This window comes from Micropterus salmoides, unplaced genomic scaffold (genome assembly GCF_014851395.1).
Source record: "Micropterus salmoides isolate LMB-PRFRI ecotype aquatic unplaced genomic scaffold, ASM1485139v1 Ms_hic_scaffold_20, whole genome shotgun sequence".
NCBI lineage: Eukaryota > Metazoa > Chordata > Actinopteri > Centrarchiformes > Centrarchidae > Micropterus > Micropterus salmoides.
In genome coordinates, this window is record NW_024041151.1 from 18,433,198 (window position 1) to 18,449,677 (window position 16,480).

The following is a 16,480-nucleotide window of genomic DNA, read 5'->3' on the forward strand; positions in this document are numbered from 1 at the left end:
TTAAAATTAAAAAATGCCTTTTTTATCAAATGTTACTGGAAGCTGCACACTGTCTTGCCAGGAATATTCATAGAGTTACTTCTCTTTTTACTAACAGCACATAGAAACTGTTGCTGCTTTGCTTGCAGTCTAGCGAACAACCCTAATAATGACCTTTCTCTTTCTCGTGCGCTGACACAGAACAGAAGCAGAAACAACTGCAATCATTAATAAAGTGTTATTACTATCACATCTATTGGAAACAGAGAGCTTGATGTAAAGCTGAAACCATGTTCAGTCACGAATAGCGCAAACCAAGTTAAGGTGGATTACCTATTGTACTGCAGAGTTTCTTCATCTTTACGTAGGGATGGGATAAATGATATACTCTCTTTAAAAAACAAAGTTTAAAAATTAAACTTAAAGAATTATTACATGTAAAATTTTTAATCAGAATTACTATCAGGGCTGTAAAGAACACATAAGCAGTATTTATTGCATGTACATAAACACATATATGGGCATCTACAAAATCTGGCCTTACAGTGTGTGTGAAAAATTAGGATCATACAAAAGTTTATTCAAATGTAATAAGTGCTGAATGTCTCTGTTGGTCACAAACGTTTGTGCCCTCAATACTTCACAGTTTGTGTGTGGAGCTTCAGGACTCCTCCCGTCCCAACTGTGTCCCTGAGCTTGGGGCAGTGTCCCGGGCAGGCCAAGACCAGCACCCTGCATCCTCTTCTCTCGCTTAGAAACCTACTTACGGACTCATCAAACAATTGGTTCCCTTCTTTGTACCCATCCAGCAACAGCAGAGCCTTGCTGGACTCGCTTAACACAGTTCTCAGCTCATCCTCTGTCGATATCTTTTCTGTGATAGCAAGTTGAGTCATTATTTCCTGTAACAAGTCACCCTTCACTTTGCTGCAGTCGACATACAGGAGAAGTCGGAGTATGCCAAGATCGAGAGGGTTAGAGAGGGCATGTGTGGGTCCATCTGTCCAAGAAGACACCAGGATGTGGGCTACAGTTGTCTTCCCGCTTCCTGGGGGTCCCTCGAGAAAAAGCGTCTCTCTGGCTTCTGGGAGTAAAGCTTGAAGATTCACAGGTTGGCCCTTACTGACAAAAACAAAAACAAAAAACAAGCAGAATTGTGAGTGTAAATAATAACATACACAGGTCCATGCAAATATAAAAATATACATCAGCATTTAATGCCAAAATATCTGCTATCTGTGAATTTGATCACAGGAGCTAAAATCTGCACCAATTTTTTTATGTCCATTTAATATTTTGTGAATTCTGACTCGTGAATTTACATCATTAATGAATATTAAACCATCCTGACAGTGCAGATTTGAGAGCTGGAGTACAAAATGGGTTAAAATAAAGAGGTAAAAATCTGGTTTCTGGGTCAACAAAGACTTTGATATCTCCAATCTTTTTTTAATAAAAACAAGTGGGACTAAAGAGAATAGGGAGTAACACAAAATTTTCTCAATGGTTTTGAATGAATTTTATTTTGCAGTTACTGGAAATTAGATCATAGATGTCTGGTATCCTTTTGATCTATGATCTATTAGCAATTTTGTGTTTGTGACTCACTTGTTTTGCAACCTGTGAGGCAGCTCCTCCACACTGAAACTGTCCCAGTGACTTCTCGTCTCTGCACTGAAGGAGAAGTCGGAATAATGGGCTTTCACAAACGCCTCCAGATTTTCCTCCGTGCAGCCTGCAGACACCCAAAAAGACCTGATCATGATCAAATCTACATCATTTGATGCAGAAAAATCAAATAATCTTTTGTTTCTCTTTCTGTCTTGGACAGAAAATTGCTTGTAAGGGCATTTTCTAAAATCAGTTATTTCAACAGTCTAATGATGTTACAGACAACTGCAGATTTCTGGATGACGTCTTACTGAATTTGTCTTTTCTGAGAGGCCATCTAAGTGCATTTTTCCACAAATTCTTTTTTCACCTGGCATTTTAGTATTTGAACACAAAAACAGAAGAAACAACATCCAAAACGTTTTGACTCACTGCCACTGTGAAACAATTATTTATAATCTTTGTTAGTGCTAAACCGATTAGTTGATTGACAGAAGATTAATTGCTAACTATTTTGATGATTGATTAAGTGATTTTTCAAGAAGAAATATCAACTACTCACTAGTTCATGCTCCTAATAAGTGAGGACTTTTTCTACATCTTATGTGGTAGTAAACTGAATTTGGGTTTTGGACTGTTGGTTGGACAAAACAACATGTTTAAAGATCATTAAACATCTCCTTGGGCATCAGGAAAGTGTTACTTCACTGACACCATTATATGGCATTTTAGAGGCCAAACAATTCATTGAGAAAATAATCCACCAGTTAGAAGTTTCTGGGAACAAATAACAAAATGTCTATCTGAAACACTTGGTTTAGAGATCGACTGCTCTCCAGCAGGAATGGTGTTGAACGATGATTCCTGGCAGGATCTAAGCTATACTCAAAGACAGCTGTGGCTATCAGCATGTACAGCTGCTAAAAAGATATTGGTGGTTAGGTAGCAGCTATTTTTCAGTGAAATCACTCCTTAATAGGCATTTTATCAATGGAACTCTCTGTTGTTTTTTTCATTTGTTTTCTTATTTACTTTGAAATACACTGTTAGGAAATACCCTGTCTGTATATTGGAATTTATAGAAAGACCCATGGGGAAGGGATAGGTCAAGGTTATGGAGCGATCAAAGTTGCAGGTGTGTGCTTTTCTGTATCTTGTACAGTCTTAGTCATAATGGTAGGACTGTATAATATGTTGCTGGCAATGGTAGTAGTAGACCGTGGAAAATATAATCATTAAAAAATAGGTCACAATGAAAAATTAATCAATAATAAAAAATTATGCTATCCCCTAATCATTTCAAATATCAACAGACAAACAGAAATTATATAAACAATTTGATGCCATGAGAGTCACATACCTTCATTAATAATAGTTATCTGTTCCTCATTTTCTTTATTTACTTGTAGGTCTGATGGAAAGGAAGAGCATTGTTAGAACACTAAAACAAAGGTCAGCAGCATTTACAGAAGTACTAAAATAGTCAGTGTAGCCATCAAATTCTTGCTACAATGACTCTACAAGAATTATGGTGGTGTAAATCCACTCACATATACCTCTATGCAAATTAGAAACCACATTAATCTAATATAAAACACATGTGTTATGGCTGCATGTCAACTGATATTGATGAAGACAATCTCAGGAAAACCTGTCTGTTGTCTTACAGAGCATTGTTTACTGAAACCTGGCTGGGGAGGCTTGCAACAGCAATACAGACTGTGAACGCAATGTATGTATTAACAAACTAAATCTGAAGGATACTTCCTGTTTGGATATTTATCCCTCCTAGACCTACAGAGATTCAATAAGTGTCCATAAAAGGTTATTATTCACCCCTCTATACATGTGTGAATATTCTTTAGGATGTTGTTTGGATATTCTGTCTGTACTGAAACAAAATAAAGATAATCTTGATCTTGGATTATCTAGGAGATGGATTACAGAGTGAATCCTAATCAAGGCAGCTGCATCAGACAGTTGGCCCAACAGAGAGAGGGGATACACAGTGTCTGACCTACTGCTGAGAGTCACAGACCTTTGGTTTACTTTAGCAAGTGACCCTTAAATGACCTGACACCTGTGTGATATTACCCTCAATGAAGGAAACATTCCTTCACATATGTGCTTCTGTAATGTGCAATTTCAGGAGAATAAGGTTCATGTAATTCAGTCATCTTTTGCAAACTGTCTATGCTTATAGAAATTTATTGAATAGCTATATTTAGTGAAGTGACCTTCATTGAGCATTTGAGTATAACTTTTACTGTAGGTCTTTTTGTATTACTGTAAGTCAGAGGTCACTAATAGGCGGACCGCGGTCCGGATCCGGACCCAGCCGCCGTCCTCTCCGGACCGCCGACCTACAGCCCATTTATTATTGAGACTTACTACCTCGTGACGGAGCGTTTCTATTTTAACCCGCGCAGCTTTTCTAGCATTTACTGTACTGGTTTAGAGGACCAGGAAACTCACAGACCAATCGCATGTGCTCCAATCGTCTCATGTGACGCTGCTCAGCCAATCAAATCTGTGCATACCGAGGCTTGTGAGTCGAGTCCGCGAGATTCACCAGAGACGTTTTGGAAACACACCCGAATTGAGGAGACGAAAGATGAAAGAGATTTCACATGACTTTTAATCAAGAATGTACAGATTTTTACATGTACATTCCTCCCACGGGCAGTTCAAAACCAGAATATCTCATAGATCTCCAATATGCTAGCTGGAGCTCACTGAACAACAGAAAGTAGGAAAGTGGTAGCTCTGTAAGAGGAAATGAAAGAGAAGAGGAGGCATTACAGCTGTTCATTTGTTATGATGTGTTGAGTGTTTATTATAAAATTGGTTAAGACTACACTTCATCACTTCAAGCTACACTTTTTATTACATTTTTTCTAAAAATTAGGCACTTTAGTTTACTTAAACTTAGAATTTATTATTTGAATAGTTATTATTTATTATCCTTCCAGTTTGATGTGAAAACTGACTGAAATATTATTTGATTTGACAGTCCGTTGTTGACTAAAAACATGTGTTGGTACAACTATAGGTTATAGTACTGAATGATAACGCAAGTTCGGCGTTTTGATGTTCCGGACCTTTAATTGCTTCAGGAAATTTTCTCTAACTAGACCTCTTTGAAATCTAATTGAATACCCCTGCTGTAGGTGGTGTTTGTTCGTAACCTTGGTAACACAGTCCACAACGTACAGTGTAATTACTCCCACACTGTGTACAAATACATGCAGTATACGTTATGTGGGTACTGGGGAACAAGGTGCGAAGTTATGGAATAATTGGGTACCAATTCAGGCTATAATAGGGTGGGTGGTGATGGCGCAATGGATAAGACACATGCCTTTGGTGTGAGAGACCTGGGTTCAGTCCCCCACTGTGACCCATCCGCCATTGTGGTCCCTGAGCAAGACACTTAACCCCTAGTTACTCCAGAGGCGTGTGACCTCTGACATAAATAGCAATTGTAAGTCAGTTTGGATAAAAGCGTCAGCTAAATGTAGTACTGTAGTTATTTTTTAACAACTGGATACCTATTGTATTACTACTACAGTTTACAGAATGACCATAATACTAAGCAAACGTCTGGACCTTTCAGGGAAGATGGAGTGATAACTTCTGCATCACTTAATACATCTGATTTTATTTGAAAATGACCTTATTACCAACAGTCAAACTACTTTGTTCCTTTATAATTTTGGAGTACATAACCCTTGTGTTCAAAAAGGGTTTACACCCTTAGTGTTCGCAGGTAACCTTCATCCTTTTGTGCTCAGGTCTACTGATCCAGGAATTAGTTTGGTGATTAATGTGGCCATATGACTTAGGCACAAGGATAGATAGCTCTATCCTTGTGCCTAAATTAGGGTTAGGGGATTATTCATGCAGAAGTCCCAGTCCTGCCACTTACCAGGCCCTAGATTACCTTGTAACTAAATGTAACAAGGGGGGAACTACCACAGTATTTATATCTAACTTACTCTGTAACTACAGAGAACAATATGAGGCTTTTCCGTTTTTACTTGCCTTGTGTTTTATCTTGCTACATTTATATATTATGAATGATGAAAGGAGGCTGTGCACCAAGATGAAAGCTGTACTGCTGGTCGAACACAATTGCCAAGGAGACGACTTTTAGCGACTTCAAAAATTGTCAACATGGTGTTACACCGAAACACAAGTGACATCTAGGGTGGTTCATTTCTGTCCGCCGAAGGCAGGTGGAACCACGAGGCCCTAAACAAGCGTCCAGTAATGAAGCTTGCTGGTGAGATGAATGAATGCTTAGACAGAGGCCAAAAGAATCCATGACAATACACTGTCCCCTTTCCAAAGTTTATTTGTCTGTTTGTTGGTAATAAGGTAATTTGGAAATGAAATCAGATCATTTTTAATAAATGATGCAGAAGTCATCATCCCATCTTCTTCCCTCAAACCTCCGGATTTTTGCTGTTTTATAGTCAGGCCTAGTTAAACTACAGTATAAATTCTTCCCAAACATCGAGATTATTGCTCAGTAGGTCATACATACCCTGTAATAAGAGAATACCTTAAAAATAACTTTAGTCCAAGTTCTTGGTAGTCCGACTTCTTACACCTTGATTCCATACCTTCACATCTTGATCCCCAGTACCTATATGTTTTGGTAGTACTGTGCAGCCACACAGTAAGTATAAATCTGAACTCTGGAGTAATTACGCTGTTCATTGCTGGCTGTGATCTAAAGCTTTAGTGTAACCGGTAAGAGGTCATGCAGTGATTTGAGCTTTAGACCGTGAGCATCAGCCTTAGTTAGGCATTAGGGCTTTTAGATTTCAGAGGCTCATTCAACAACCAGTTTTAACAACCAGTAAATTGCTGCATGTTGCATTGCTCATTTAGTGGAAAAAGTACATGTAACTGAGCATGATATTCACAGCACAACAACCAATCAACTTAGTGAGAAAGAGGCGACAAAGCCTGGAAACTGAATGGAGGATGATGATGGTAGAATTAATCATCACGGTGGAGGAGGAAATTATGATCAGAGTTTCAGGTTTCCCTTATAGCTATGATCTCAACCTTCTTCATGGAGAGTGACAACTGTGGGAGTGAAACTGTGGGTGTCTTTTATATAGCTCATAATATCTTACAAATGCACCATCAGCAATTTGACTACAGTGCTTCGAAGTGCTTTGCAACAAAATATAAAGAGCCCCCTAAAAGGTCACTAGTACTCTGGAAAAACTTTTGCGTTCCTTTCCAATAAGTTTTACCACAGCCAATAGGTTTTGGCTGTTGTTATGATTACCAGGTAACCTGTAACATGTTCTTCTTAATGGGTGTAACACATCCAGAGCTTCTGTGTGTGTGTGTGTGTGTGTGTGCGCGAGCAGTGAATTGCATAGTTCTGTTCAGACTCACAGGCAGCAGCAGAAACAGACCTGTCTCGACCGTCAACCAAAAGATTCCTGGTACTGGAATTGCTGAACCCTATGGAATAAAACCTTGTTATTAATTTACAGTGTGTTGGTACAGCGTGTGTGTGTGTGTGTGTGTGTGTGTGTGTGTGTGTGTGTGTATTTATGTATTGAGAGATGGAAGGAATGAAATTTTGGTTTGTGCTGTAATAAAAAGAGTTTAATCCATGCAGCTCAATCAAATTATATTAAAATAGGACAGAACATTCTTTGTTTTAAAAGCTTTCTACATGTTTGACAGAATAGTGATATCGTATTTGAGTTATTATTATTGGTATTATAATGTTTTGGCTTTAAATTATTTTTATTTATTAAATTGTATTTTCTTTAGTTACATTCAGTACAATTTGCTCCTTCTAAGGTTCACACTTTGCTGACACCAGCTTACTATCCATCACTTATATACTCACTTTATTAGCAACATGTCAGTCCTCAGACCTTCATCAAGTTCAGATAAACTTTGCCTGATGAAGTGCTGGGGACTGAAACATTAATAAAGGGAGTACAAGTCAAGAATTTACCCACGTTTCAGAAACACTTTATGGTGTGTGAAAACGTTTTTGACATTGCAACCTGATGCCGGTTAAAAGAAGATCATCCGTAGTGTTTCCGGACCCGTAACTGAAGTTTTATCATGTACACACATTCATATGTGTTACAAGTCTACTATTGAAATGATTGAGGCGTTTTGTTTGGGGGATTATACATATAACAAACATGTCCGATACTGAGTAACCACCCATGCATTTACAAATAGCCTCAAATTCCCCAGTCACACAAACCAAGACCAATCTGGGTGTTTCCGAACATTGTGGTGTGTGAGGTCTAAAACGCTAAGTCATGCTCACATGAAAAGACGCATAGCAAGTCACATGCTGACAAAAGTCCCTCGAAGCAAAATGGCATACATTACGGTGCCAAATCAGTTGTCTAAATGATATACTGTTTCACAAATATTTCCTCTTTTCAGTGGCAAAATGACTTGACTCAACATGTATCACATGTATCAAATTCCTTTATGGTTGACAGTACGCAGTTGTATTATTCTGCCCATTTGACAAAAACAAACACACCCACCAATTCTGCTATGGCTTTGACACAGGAGGGATTCGGTCTGGATGCTGACTAATGAATTCAGCACTACCGCAAGTGGTTTGTCGGCTTGGACAAAAAAAGTTCAGTTAGTTCTATTAAAAAGTTTTACTATATTCTGTCTTAAGCCATTGCTGTAGTTTATGGCATTTTCTCAAATGGGCGGTGACAGTTAAAAATAAACAAGTGTGAAACAATGACGGACTTATACAATCCACTACACTTCCTGCAGATATTTCAGTGCATTTGTTTATGGGGCTTTTGCAGAGTAGGTGTGGTCACCTACTCTGCACACTCTGCTTTTCAGGTGCTGCCTTCGAGCTAATTGACCAAGCAGCTTATATATTTAATAATCCAATAATGCAATTTTGCATTGTGGCTTCATATATGAGTGCAGGAAAAATCCATTTGTCACTCTGTCACTAATATTTCACCATAGCTGTATCTGGAATTATTATGCATTGTTATGCCTGGTGTGTATTGTCTCATGTGCCAGTAACAAACAAATTTCCATTTGATGTTAATTTTAATGGACATCAGAGTATTCTGGTTTGGATATTCTGTCACCAGTCTACAGCTGCATCTTATGTATTGCTGTGTTTTTTGTAAACTACATGTACTGAATCTGATGGGAGACTGTACACATGAAGAATTGAGTGATTTGTTACCTTTTCGTCGTCGATATATGAGCACTGCAACAGTAATGACAACCATTATTACTCCTATGCTCAATACAACGATGAGAGCATCATTTTTTACAGGAGGATTGGGTATTTCATCTATGAAAAGAATGAAGAAGGATCAGTGTTAATAGGTACCACAACACATACAGTATCCCATTTGTAATTCTGTCCCACTGCCAGCCATGCTTTTATTATGTTTGGCCACTGTGGAAATAACCAAACATACCAAAGACCATTGAAAACTTCCCCTTGCTGGTCAAGAACTAAATCCATGCAGGTTTTAAAATGACTCATGCTTGTGGGATAGTTTGCATTAGCAGTGCAAACAGCCTAATCCTTGACCTAATTTTCTTCTTGTTGTCAGTGTTGTTTTTACAGTATTTACATTTTTCTTTATCTGGCATTCAAATATAACTTTACAACTGTACATTCTTCATTGCAAGAATACAAAAATTTTAATGTTTGAATATTCATGGCCTGAGTTAAGCTCATCAAGTCCAAACATACTGTGTCTAAAACAGCAAATAACTAATAAATACAAATAAATAATAATTTGTACATACATAAGACGAAACATGAGTAGCCTACATACACCAATTCAAAAAAGCCACACATTTCCACACATGACAAAATATGATTTAATAGCACCCCTACACTCTACCGAAAGCTCCAACCCAAACAACACCTACAGCTTGACTGAAAAGCGGGTTCAAAGCTTGTAATGCTGTAACAAAAACTGTGGGCACAGAGAAGACATCTCTATCAAAAAGAAAACATGAACATAACAGGAAACAGCAGCTATCTGTGATAAGTATGCAAGTGATGATGCTATATTTCCTTTTGTTTTTTTATAATATCAAGGCTTCACCTAACTGAATAGTGCTAGCTGTTTTTTTTATAACAGACTGCTCTGTATCTGTAGTCTTGCTTCCTATTTGATTGTTTTATATTCATGTACTTTCTTTTTTGGCAGCAGAGAGCTGATAATGCAATAAAGCTCCCAGGCCGGACTTAACCTGGGGATGTTGCAATTACATGGTCAGCATATTTAAATTCCTGTCTGCTTGCATCTTCTCTCCGGTTTAATATTGATATACTTTAAGATTGAGTACTGTCTTGAAAGAACAGAAATAAAAATGTACCTGGAATATGAAATGTTGCAGAGTGGCCATCATTTGTGAAGTTACATGTGTAGTTGTTCTTGTCTGATGATCGGACGAGTATCTGACTGGTGACTTTGAAAAGCTGGTCAGGTGTTGATACAGAAGTGGTATTGGCGTTGATGCTCCGCAGGTGTCCATCCTGCCACATAACCGAAGTCTCAGGATATCCCTCAGACTGGCAGGTTAGCAGCACCTCATCTCCCTCTGCAATCTTCTCAATGTGTTTAGTCACTGCTTTATAAGGTGCTAGGAGAGAATCAGATAGAAATAGTATCTAAAACCAATATAATATATAATTCCTTGTGTTTAGAATAATACTACTAGGATATGATCTTATGCTTGCATAATATTGATGATGGGAAATTCTTGAGGAAAGCTGAATAAAGCCAGAAGCATTCTTTACCAAATTGAGCAATTGTGCTCTTAGTTTCATTTTCACATTGAGTGAAACTCTTAAATACCCAGAAATGACCATTCCCAGATCAAAGCCCCTGAAGTCTTTGTCTAACCACCAAAAAAGTTACACCCTCACAGACTCGGTACGAACCTTTAACGGACAGTATTATCATTTTATAATCAGCTCCTTCTTTTGTCGCCACAAAACACTGATAGGTCCCAGTATCATTGATCCTGAGCTTGGAGACCTGTAAAGTGACAAAAGAAGAAAGTCTCAAGGCCATATTACATGTTATGTCATAAACTGTCATATTTTATGAACTAAAATCATAAAATATGATGTGTAAAAATGTCTAATACAGTACAGACTACAGTGAAATGACAAAAAGCTTTGAACTTTCTGAACAACTCTGTCTTTGACTGAACTCTCCTTAGTCACAGTCATAAGAAATATGTTAATCTGCAAAGTGAGTGTGCACCTCAACTTTTACATCTCTTGGTCCATGTATTCTTCTATTTTAAGTAAACTCTGCTGTTTTCTGTCTCTTCCTGGAAGTGATACTTGTACTAGTATCTTATACAACACTGTGAACACATATAATTATGTGCAGATAAATATGATACTTTTACATAAGCAAGGAATCCAGTGCAGTTTATACACCACCCCATTCCCTGTTGGGTAATTTGACCCTCACATCAGTAATTCCCAAAATGAATGGCAAGCGGGAACAAATGGACCACATCACTTAGAGGAAATTTTACAGAAAATAACCCATCCCCTGTCCTACAAATTTTATGTAAAGCCGAACACCTCACTGCCAGTATTAACCTGTAACTTGGCCCAGCCGTCCTTCAGCTCCTCAGTGCGAAGCATCACTCTGCCCCGATAGTCCGGATCCTGGAACGCCAAGTCCTCCGTCCCGTTATCCATCCGGTACACTTTCCGAGGCGAGTGCTTGATCCTGTGCCAGGTCACCTCCAGTTTGTCACGTGGATTTATCAGTTTAGGCTGAAACCTGCAGCCCATTACAACATCTCCTCCAAACTCTGACTGATATGTGCTTCTCTCTGCCTCCACAGTGAACAAGACTGCTGGGAAATAATGCAAAGTATTGTAAACATAAATGTAAATGTGCTCCACAGCCCTGAAATGTTTACCAATGAAGGAATACAAAACATTGGGTTATGCTCACTACATGGTTTTGCTTTGCAGTTGTGAACTTGTAAGCTTGTGTGTCAAATAGAAATAAAAAGGGTTCATGTATATACAATTTCTGTGTGCTCTTATTTATTCATAGATATCTCCACTGCTGTTTTCCAAATACCTGAGAAAGATGTCTGAAACATGACTTGTAAAACCACAACAAAAGTCCAGTCCATTGAGACCTAAGGAGGAAACAAAGGGAAGTTTTAAATATGTTGAAATCTTTGGCCAGTGTTTTTGGCTACATGAGTCACTTTTCTGAAGAAGGCCTGATTCAGTTTTTTCCAGATCCACAAAACGTTTGATCTAGTTTACGTGCTTTACTCAATCAAAAAGCCAGTGACATGGGACAAATAATCACAGCATTACATGTTGGTGAGCCATGTGTTGTTTTTGCTTATCTAATCATGACTCAACTCTGCCACCCAATGACTCCCTTATTGGTTTATTCTTGTTAAAGGAACCAAAGTAGCTCAGGGATTGTTGGCTCTACCTCATTAGAGCTGTGTTAACACACAACAACACAGACATACACCCCCAAAAAACAGCTGCTTGCAAACTAATTTATCTGCTGGTGTTATCAGGCTTCTTGGAAAAGAAGACACCTGCATTTCTTAACATGTTTTGATTTCTTGAAATGAGGTCAGCCCTCAAAGAAATGTTTTATTGGGTGAACTGTTGAGTGATAAGCACATTAGTAATTTTTTGTGCTGATTTCCAGTTAAATGGAAATGACTATACTGCAGTTCTACAGAACACTTTGAATGTGGGTGATGCCATTGATGATAAGCTCTGTCAACTGTTTCGCTAAATTAAAGATATTAAGTTAAGTATTAGGTTATTAGGCTATTTAAAAATAAAGCTTGTTGTAGACATGTTTACTTATAACGGTTTTGGACTTCAGGCTACAGAGCTATAAAAAACTGACTATTTTAAAAAGATAATCAAATAGGCCTACTCATTTAACACTTCTACCATCACAATACCATCAAGTATTGGACTTAATAGGCAACTCATTGTAATGATGTCAACAATAATAATTATTATACACAACTTAAGTTTTAAAGTTGTGCAAACCTGTAGGCTACTCCTGCTTATCAGTCAATAAAATGGTCTTACCTGCAGGTCATGCAACAGATCGGTGTATCGTGGAGCTTCCTCCTTACTTCAACTCAACAAACGTCTCTCTGTGTTGGCTTTCATTTTTAAAGAGACGGCGGAGTTCCTCGAATCTGGGATACCCCCTCTCCTCAGAAACACGCCCACACAAATGACTGTGTGATGGGAAATGCTGTTGAGCTGGTTAGTCTTTTTCATTTCACCCCTCCGGATAGGCTACAATTCTCCCGATTTCCCGTAGGCTATTTCAACCCGTCCCCCGTTACAAATTCTGGAGGTCTCAAGCTGGCAAGTAGCCTGGCCCATAGCCTACTCATAACCCAGTGCAAGGACCAGCTTGTCATTTCAAGGAAAGTGTTAACAGTTACCCTAATTTCATGACCAGCAATTCATGAGCAGCTGCTCTCTTCATTTTCAAGGAAAGTGATAACAGTTATAGTTTCATGACCTAGTGCAAGGAACAGAGCTCTTGTCATTTTGTGGTAAAGTTTTGACTGTTAATCGGCCCGAAATTAACGGCTTTCCGACACGGAAGTTTACCACTGTATTACAGTAAGGAAGCATCGGCCACTATTATGTAATAGCGGCAATAACGTTACCGTTAAAAGTAAAACAGAACAATGGGTCAAATCTGTGAAAGACGTTATTTGCAGACGTTTGTTTGAGTCTTGCATGTGCAAACACAAGTAACAAACACAAGTAAATATTCATTGTGTCAGTCAATGTTTTAAACTGGTAGTTGGTTTGTTTTTTCCCTCTCTGTGTTTTCCTCTGAATCACGTTTAGTTTTACCAAGGCAATTCCACAGTATCGTTGCAGTTCGCTCACACAACTTGTCTGTCTGCTATAGCCTACGCTACTGAGATGTAGTATTTTCAGATCACACAAGTAGGCCAAACAACATCCCCAAATAGGCTATGTAAAAATGCTCCGTTTCAAATAGGCCACAAGTTCTGCATTTGTAATCTTACAACTGTAGAATTACAAATGTCAAATTATCATCACAGTGTTGACCTGCTTAAAGAATCAAAAGTAAAATTGTGCTGCAGAGTGGCTCCTATCAGAATTACATCATTAAATATTCTGTTACTGTATTACCATTACTGATATGTGATGCATAAAGGTGTAAGAATAAGCATTTTAACTTTGTATATGGTTGAGGTGGCGCTCATTTTAATTACTTTTTAGACTGTTTGTACAAACTGTTTGTGCATCATAAGTCATAAGTCATCATATGTTTTGTATCTTAATCTGCAAAGTAGCTACTAACAATAGCTTTTAAATACATTTAGTGGAGTAAAAACAATAGGACAAAGTAGCAGAAAGTACAATTACCTCAAAACTGAATACGGTCCTTAAGTAAATGTGCATACTCATAATATAACACTAATACTACTACCACTAGTTTACTTTAGTAGTAGTAAAATGGATTTTCTTATATTATATGAAGCACTTCATACTTTTATTTGATAAGTGCTATAAAAATAAAGTTATATTATTATTATTGTTATTATTGTTGTTATTGTTCTTGTTGTACAGTGTATTGATACATAAATGTGCTTCCAAGAAAGTACAAACTACCAACAACACCCTCAAAAACACAATATAGAGATAGATAGAGATGTTCACACAGGTCAACACAAGTCATTTGAGAAAACTGGAAATCTGAATGGAAGAAATTCTGACAAATCAGACAACCAATCATCAATTTACCAGCCAGGTGGAATTCCAAAAATTAAGAGGTGCATCGAAACAATTTTCCAGGTTTTAATTGCCACTGGCTACATCCCATCTTCAGTATGACTGCATGAAACGTATGTGGGGTTTCCATCAATTCAGTAATTAACTTCCACATGTTTGACATGTTCAGACACAACTTTATTTACATAATGTAGGAATAATCTAGTGGTACATGTCTGATCTTATCTGTGTTGTTGTCAGTCTTGGTATATTTCCTCCATTTCTTTTGGAAACCCCTTGGAAAATCTATAATTGTTATTTACTTTACTACCCATTTTTACTCACAGGTAAGACAAATCAAATACCTGTCATTGGAGGGTTAGGGTTTGTGACACTAAGCTCATGTTTTTTCTCAGGGTAGTCCAACTTTTTAAAGACAATGCTAAAACATTCACTACGTGGAAGAGAACCATGATATAAAAAATACGGAGAGCAAGAGTCAGTGTGGGAAGGTTAAGTTAGGGCAGTGAAGTTTAATGCAGCATTATGCCTTTGTTTTAACCTTTATGTGTCAGTTTAATTAAGGATGCCTAGTCCCATTTTGACTATGGGTCTTGAGCCCATACTTGAATATGAGAAAATATCATATTACATCTTAGGTGTCCTCAGTGGCAGTTATTTACACAAATACTATGATGTTATAGCTTGTAGCATGATTTATTTATGTCACGTTGGCTGTAAACCTAAGGAGGTGGAAAATCGGGTGCTCTCTGTACAGGAAGGTGAAAGTTGGCCGAGAGTCCCCAACGCTGTCGTACTGCATTAATGAAAAGAGATAGCTTGGCTTGATGTCGTTCACTGCAGCATAAAGATTTTCACTTTGACTGATAAAGTCAGTACAATATATTTGGGGGAGAGTTAACATTCCAAACTGCTTTTTGTTTATTTCTATCGCGTCACTTATTAAGGGCCCCAAAATCCATTCATCAATCTATTATCTATACCCACTTGTTGATCAAGGTCACAACATTTATATAAAACTCCACATGCTTTAAACTTTTCTCTCTGCTGAACCTTAAATACATATACTATATTATATGTATAGATATATATATATCATAGTATAGTGTACCCCACTTTACTTGAATATAAGAGACAGCGCAGTGGTGCAGTTGATAGCACTGTGGCCTCACAGCAAGAAGGTTCCGGGTTCCAACCTCAGTTGTCCTGGTCTTTCTGTGTGGAGTTTGCATGTTCTCCCTGTGTCTGCGTGGGTTTCCTGAAGTTTCCCCCAACATCAAAAACACGTTAGGCTCTCTAGTCAGTGACACAGGCTCAGATCTGGAGTTGGCGCTGCACAGTGGCTGCCCACTGCTCCTTTGAGGGATGAGTTAATGTGACAATAAAGTATCTTTAATTGTCTTTTCATGCCACTTTCTTTTTCTACTCCACTACGTCTCAGAGAGAAATATTTTACTTCACTACATTTATCTGACATCTTCTGTTACTAGTTATTTTACAAATTTGGACATATAACAGAGACATATGAAGAGTTTAAAAAATATGTTTTTTTGTTTGTTTGTTAAAAATTAAACTCCCAGCAGTTTATACAAGTACACTGTTACAGTGAAATGCATGTTCCTTTTTACTTGTAACAGAATATTTTTACAGTGACGTATTAGTACTTTTACTTAAGTACTTCATCCACCACTGTTTATAAAACATAATTTCACATAAGATAACTTGAGATACTTTAATTGAGTGAGTGAAAAGTAACCTGACAGTAGTTAAAGATCTTCATCTAAATAACTTATGAAGTCACCTGAAATTCAAACAAGTTGCTGACAACCTATAAGTGACCCACGAACACCAACAGAGGGGGCCATTTCCCATTTAATTACAACCAGCCTGGAACCACAGCCTGTACAATGCCTGGGACAAGCACTATACCTTTTTAACACACGGGTTAAACTATAAATTTCACAACCCCAGTGTCAGAGCTGAGGCCTGTTAATAAATCATTATATTACTTTGACATTTGTAAAACACCCTTCTTGTCCGGTTCTGTTTTATTTT

At 37.8% G+C, this 16,480-nt stretch overlaps 1 protein-coding gene across 3 annotated transcripts; it reads right to left on the reverse strand.

Moving 5' to 3' along the window:
* On the reverse strand, window positions 1–12,894 carry LOC119914103 (butyrophilin subfamily 2 member A2-like). 3 transcript variants are annotated; one of them, XM_038733126.1, is made up of 10 exons: window positions 12,725–12,894; window positions 11,727–11,787; window positions 11,231–11,493; window positions 10,553–10,649; window positions 9,985–10,251; window positions 8,828–8,851; window positions 7,012–7,080; window positions 2,951–3,001; window positions 1,588–1,714; window positions 1–1,101 (listed from the first exon to the last, which is right to left on the reverse strand). In XM_038733126.1, exons 2-10 carry the CDS (start codon window positions 11,779–11,781, stop codon window positions 612–614), a joined length of 1,443 nt encoding a protein of 480 aa, XP_038589054.1. In that variant the 5' UTR covers window positions 11,782–11,787; window positions 12,725–12,894; the 3' UTR covers window positions 1–611. The 3 variants fall into 3 exon arrangements, with proteins under 3 accessions (XP_038589054.1, XP_038589053.1, XP_038589052.1); XM_038733125.1 differs by having other exon boundaries at window positions 8,828–8,938; window positions 11,231–11,490; window positions 12,725–12,887; XM_038733124.1 differs by having other exon boundaries at window positions 8,828–8,938; window positions 12,725–12,886.
* Between the last annotated feature and the right edge of the window lie 3,586 nt (window positions 12,895–16,480).